At 34.3% G+C, this 6,000-nt stretch overlaps 1 protein-coding gene across 2 annotated transcripts; it reads right to left on the bottom strand.

Moving 5' to 3' along the window:
- Positions 1-1,321: 1,321 nt before the first annotated feature.
- Positions 1,322-5,657, bottom strand: LOC121761024 (factor of DNA methylation 1-like). 2 transcript variants are annotated; one of them, XM_042156606.1, is made up of 7 exons: positions 5,527-5,657; positions 3,750-4,641; positions 3,335-3,516; positions 2,912-3,001; positions 2,487-2,774; positions 1,845-2,048; positions 1,322-1,745 (listed from the first exon to the last, which is right to left on the bottom strand). In XM_042156606.1, the coding sequence occupies exons 2-7, from the start codon at positions 4,639-4,641 to the stop codon at positions 1,515-1,517; spliced, it is 1,887 nt and encodes a 628-aa protein (XP_042012540.1). In that variant the 5' UTR covers positions 5,527-5,657; the 3' UTR covers positions 1,322-1,514. The 2 variants fall into 2 exon arrangements, with proteins under 2 accessions (XP_042012540.1, XP_042012539.1); XM_042156605.1 differs by lacking the exon at positions 5,527-5,657 and adding an exon at positions 5,342-5,457.
- Between the last annotated feature and the right edge of the window lie 343 nt (positions 5,658-6,000).

Raw genomic sequence — 6,000 nt, forward strand, 5'->3', positions numbered from 1 at the left:
CTACATAGTTCTTATCCTGCAGTTCCTGATTATTCTCCTCGACATCTAGTTCCAATTTCTCGATACGCCTTTCCAGTTTTTGCTTCTCAACTTCTAGCATAAGAGCCTTTGCCAAACCCTCTTCTCTCTCCCTCTGCACATCAGCATTATAGAATATAGATGCAATAGAAACTGGTGAATAATGATACGACGCGAGATCATACAATGAGGAGCACAGCAGTTTGTTCTTCAACCAGCCTCAACACATTATTTTCAACTGTCATCTGAATGAAAGCAGTTGAATTAGGTAATTTAAATAAAAGCCAGTAAGAGAAACTGTATATATCTTCTGCCAAATAGGTGTATAATTTATAGATATGAAAATTATCAAATTTTAAGAGATGAAAACATCATTAAACTCTAATGCTAAAATTATTTTTAATCGAGTAATTCAAGTAAAATTTTTTTTTTATACTCCGTATTATATATTTTTATCATTTGAGTAGAATAATACTTTTCATTTTCAAAATTTTAATTTCACAGCGAATTATGCTTGTAAATTAAAAGTAATTATTCTTATAATAAATAAATAGTTATAAAAGTAAATATTTGAAAATTAAAAATAATATTAAATCTAAATTATAAAAAGTTAATCGTAATAAATGAGTTATCTAGAAAAATAATTTTTTCTTTCTTGGATTATTCAAATTAAAAATAATTTTAATATTAGAGGTAATGATGTTTTATCTCCTAACATTTGATAATTTTCATATCTATAAATTATACACCTATTTGGCCAACACTTTATACAGTTTCCCTTATTGCCTTTCATTATTCATGCACATAAAATCCAAATAAAACTATAATGGATTAACTCTTGGAAAATTAAATAACGAAAATAGATTAAGCCAACTAAAGGAAACCTATTAAGCTAGTGTATAAAACGGTGTAGTATTTATAGAAATTATGAAAAAGATTAAATTGCAGTATTATGTAGGTTTATCATTATTCGATATAAAATATAATAGTACTACTGTACTAGTATGAACTTATATACTTTTGGGAATTGATTTTAAAAAAAAACTCAGCATTAGATTATAATTAACTAACTAATAAAATAGAAGTAAATTGCATATAACAAGATGGTCGACATATAAAATTATTTATAGGACAAGATATCCACAACATTTGCTATTTGTAATCTTATGTCTAATAAAAATATAAAATCATGTCGAAAATAAAAGATGCATAACAAAATACCACATATAACATGCAGTTTCAGCAATTTTAGTTGAAAGTAGTGTTAAGACAGTTACGATTCCATCAGCTGAAACAACCAAGCTGAAACAACCACTAAGTCTTTAGCATACATATATATATATAAGGATAAGACAACAACATAGTTAGGACAGAGAAATCCTAATCTAATATTTTGCCCCAAAAGCTTTCATCAGTCATTAGGAGAAGCAAAAAAAGGATGCACATATTTCCTAAGGCTTTTGTTCCCATGTTGAAACAGTCACAAACAAACCTCCTTAATTTCTCTTGCGCTTGAGATTCTTCAACTGCTTGAAAATGTAACTGATCACTTCCTTCAGAGTGGCCTTCCTGTTTTCCTTAAAATTCCACAGCTCCTGCACCACATAACGCCCACTTGCGTTGTACGCTTCGATCTCCTTCAATGCTGTACCAACGGCTTCGTAGACTTCATCTCCCCATTCTTCCTTGAGCTGGACTAGCACTTCGTCGTCCTCATTCAGCACATACTACAATGTGAAACCGCATAACCATGGATGAAGTTTTGCAATTGACATATGATCATGTTGGAAGAATGTATGAGAAGCTTATAAGCCATTTCGATCTACCTGATCATCAGCATTCTGGAATGGGTGCCAGTCCTGATTTTTCAACTTTTCTTGCCATAAGGAGCAGAGTTCGGCAGCCTTGATATCTGCTTCTTCAGGTGAGTATCTTTGCTTACATGCATTCTCGAAGGCTTTCTCGTCGAGTTCACCCATTTTTTTTATCCCAATATTAACACGGCTACTGCTCAGCATTTCAGCCAAACCCTGAAAATCAACAAATGAAAACTATATTACATACGAAAAATACAAAGACCTTTCCATTAAACAAAGCCGAATTCTAAAAAACTATGCTGCATCCTCAAGAAAAGTCACATACAGTCTATTATATTGCAGATATTTATGAATTTATCCAATTCCATTTTTTTCCATGGTTGAAGTGGATAGGAACCATGGCCCGACTAAAATCTGTTTATAGTCCTAAGATTACTCAACAGAGCGAATACACAATAAGAACCAAACCTGTTTTTGAACATCAACATATCTTCAAAATAAAAAACATTAAGAACCAAAGTTCTATGCATGAATACACAACAATCCTTTCATTGTTAACTTTGATGAAACTTCTACCCTTTGTAATCGTATCAGTATGGTGCAGCATGTTACAGTTGGAAATTGATTTGTTAGAAATATAAAATATCATACCGCAATTAGTTCCTTGCGAGCCTCTTGCAGCTCATCATTTCTTTGCCGCTCTTTAACTATTAACACCTGGTTTAAATCTTCCATGCTCTCCAAATTCTCTCTCTTTTCCTGTAGGAGATCATTGAACTCCTTCATCTTTTGCTGAACAGCTGCATCGTCATCACCTCCCATATGTTTCATCACGTCCAACTTTCCTTTAAGTTCTTGAATTTCCATTTCCAGTGTTTGCTTTTCAGCTAAATTTCTCTCTAGCTCAAGAACCTTTTTTAGAGCCTCTTCTTTCTCTTTCTGCAAATTACAATAGATGTCATGATATGTGGGAAGCAAGAGAAACTGCTGACTGGATAATAGTACTACAAGTTTATATTATAGTGTACATGTGCTCATTATACAATGAGGAAAGATAAAGATATAAGGAAACATACCTTTTGTTCTGCAACTAGCTTCAGCACATTCTTGTCAGCTTTGCTTTGCTCCTCCGAAGCCAATTGAAGGGAACTGTTTCTCATATCATTCTGACAGAATAAAAAAGTACATACATTAACATCAGTTTAGTTTCACTATTAACAATAATCAAATATAATTACACTATGTTTAGAAGATTGGGAGAAGGTAAATGCATTTGATTTATATAGTTTGTCAGTATAGTCCCAAAACAGAGGAAACTAGATGAGCGGAAAAGACAAAAAGAAGCTGAATATAAATTCAATGTAACATGAAAGACATAAAATCTAATGGGAAAATCATGAGAATAAATTAATAGTCCAGCTTGCCTAGCATTCAGGAGAGAAGTGTAACCTTTTGACGTGGATTTATACAAACTCATTTACAATAGGGAAGTGACTTGCCTTTTTCTTCTCTTCTTCAAGCTTTTGCCTCTCGCGTTCAGTTAACGCCTCACGGTTTTTGAGTTCTCTGCTCCAAGAATCAAGCCTTTTCTTTTTGTTCACCAGCTCCATGTTTAACATCTCTCGCTCATCCATAACTCTCTTAATGTGTTCACGAGCAAGGCATTGCATTTTTCTAGTTTCTGATTAGGAACAAGATTCAACAAAATTAAGCAGTCTCAAAGAGTTTATAACAGTAGGTTTAGATAAATGGCTAGCCAACAAGAAGGTAAGTCATGTTAATGAGTTGAAGAACACAAGAAGGTACGAACAAAAATTGTTTTGGAGCAATGACAGATTTTAACACAAGATTACAGCAGGCTCGTAAATTTAACTGATGAGAGACATGCATACTGATAGAATCTAAGAAACATACCTTCATAGAAGGAACGATTAAGTTCAGCTTTCTCTTCAAGCATCCTACTCAGTGACAATGTCTTCTCATTGCATTTGATCTGCAATTGACCAAGATTTTCATTCTTTGAGTCAATCTCACTGACCAGATTCACAACAATTCTGTTCCTATCATTGATTGCTTCTTGCACGAGGTCAGCAATTGTCTTCAACTCTCCATTCCTGCAAAGAAATTCTCCCACAAGTCCTCTAGAATAGTAATCATCTTCACGAGCAAACCACCCATATAGATTAGGACCTGGAGAAGTTCTTTCTTTGTCCCATTCCTTCTTGCTTCGACCATCAGCTTCAAATGACTTCTCAAACTCCATTGCATTCTTGAACCCAAACCAATTATTATCAAAGCTCAGAACAGCTTGTGCATTTTGCTGATGGTCGTCCCAGAACATCTCAATGTCTATAGGCTTGTATCTGGAGAATTTATTCAGCCAGTAACCACGGATATCAGCACATCCACCACACTTTGACTCATCTTGTATGTTAGCAACTATACCCACCCAAGGCCAGCAATAAAGCTCACTCTTCTCAGGTTTAGAAGCAGGTAAAGGGGCTGATTGTTGAGGCAGCGGCTCAGCCTCATTAGCCAGGTCATGTTCCAAGAAAGTAGCTAGCGCTAGATGGTTAGCTTTCTGCTTTGCACTGGCTGCGCCCTTAGTTACTCCAATTGCATGCTGAAAAAGATGACTATACTGATAATCTTGTTTCTTCTTACCAGCACAAAAAGGGCATCTGAAAAAACCGTTTGTGCACTGTACTTTATAAGTACCCGCCTTAAGCAGTTCATACGGTTTCTCTTTATATTCATTGATCTCCGAATCACTAACGTCCAATTCTTCTTCTGAGCTGCTTCCCATCTGACGGCCATCATTTAACAAACAATAAATGAATAAATGATACTAGTAAAAGACAATACTAGCACATTAGAAAGAAGGGCGAAAAAGCCAATCAAATCATAAAAGATCAGCAAATACTAAAAATCATCTAAAGACAACATCAATTCTCATCACACATGGGAAAAAAAATAACAATATCACTCTCATGTGTAAAAAAGAATGATTCACAAAATCCAGTCATGTTGACTGGTAAGGGCCCTGCATCATTTGAAACAACCAGCTTTAAACCAAAGCTTGTAAGTGAACATGAAATTGAATATGGTATCAAGTATCAACCAGTCCACACAATTATGAGAAAAAGCAACATACATAATCAAACTCAAGTTTTAAGAAATCCAGTACTCCCTATATAACCAACTTAGGAACAGATACCTCATATCACATATACACTAGGCACACCAAATACCACATCAACATTTGATGAATCCATGTAAATGGCCATTCTTTTTTGACAAATTTTCTGAACTAACTATGTGCATTCTTTACTGATTATGACTTACCAATTAGTTTGGGTTGGCATAAAGAAAGCATGCATAAAGTAAATCAGAACTGAGAGCAAAATAATTGCCAAGAAAAAAGAAAACATCCATTGATACATAGCAATTAGCATTATGCTTTCTCCATGCAAGCTAGTAAAACCTAAGAGACCAAAAGCAAGTACCAGAAAATACAGCCTCAATGTATGACAGAATCGAGACGGGGTACAATCGGATCAGCTACTGGTAAAAAAATAGAATTATACAGCAAACTTCAAGCAAGACCCAATTTTGAAACCATTGTCAACTTGACTTTGATTCTAGTGTCAACTTGATGATGAATTAAACAAAAAAGGAGAAATATTGTCACCTTTGGAGCAAGGGAAAGAGGTGGTGGTGAAATGATAGGGTTCTGGCGACGTTGCCGGTGGAGGATGGAGGTGACGAATGAGAAGTTGACAACAACAATATGACGTGGGTTTGGTGTTTAAGGCGTATTTGCACGGACTAATTTTATTAGATATGATATGACTTCCCATTTTTAACTTTTTGGCATCATTCTCTTCTCTCCCAATTAAATAATTTCATTTCAGATTTTATGTTGCTTTATTTAATTGATTTGGTTGTAAAAGCATGAAACTTTCTTTATTTATGTTGATATGAAGAAATAGGGACATGTTTTTTTGTTAATATTTAAAACAAAAAAATGATGTAGAAATCTAATCTCCATCTTCATCTTCATTTTCAACCACTCTATAATGTTAATAATGATGTAGAAATCTAATGTCTTTTCATCTTCATCTTCATCTTCATCTTCATCTTCATCTTCATCTTCAACAATTCT

Source organism: Salvia splendens, chromosome 13, assembly GCF_004379255.2.
Source record: "Salvia splendens isolate huo1 chromosome 13, SspV2, whole genome shotgun sequence".
NCBI classification, from domain to species: Eukaryota; Viridiplantae; Streptophyta; class Magnoliopsida; order Lamiales; family Lamiaceae; genus Salvia; species Salvia splendens.

Coding starts and splice junctions, on each gene's coding strand:
- LOC121761024 (XM_042156606.1), bottom strand. CDS start 4,641: ATGGGAAGCAGCTCAGAAGAAGAATTGGACGTTAGTGATTCGGAGATC. Junction 2,049..2,486: donor CTCGCAAGGAACTAATTGCG/GTATGATATTTT, acceptor GTTGATTTTCAG/GGTTTGGCTGAAATGCTGAG. Junction 1,746..1,844: donor TCCAGAATGCTGATGATCAG/GTAGATCGAAAT, acceptor TTCACATTGTAG/TATGTGCTGAATGAGGACGA.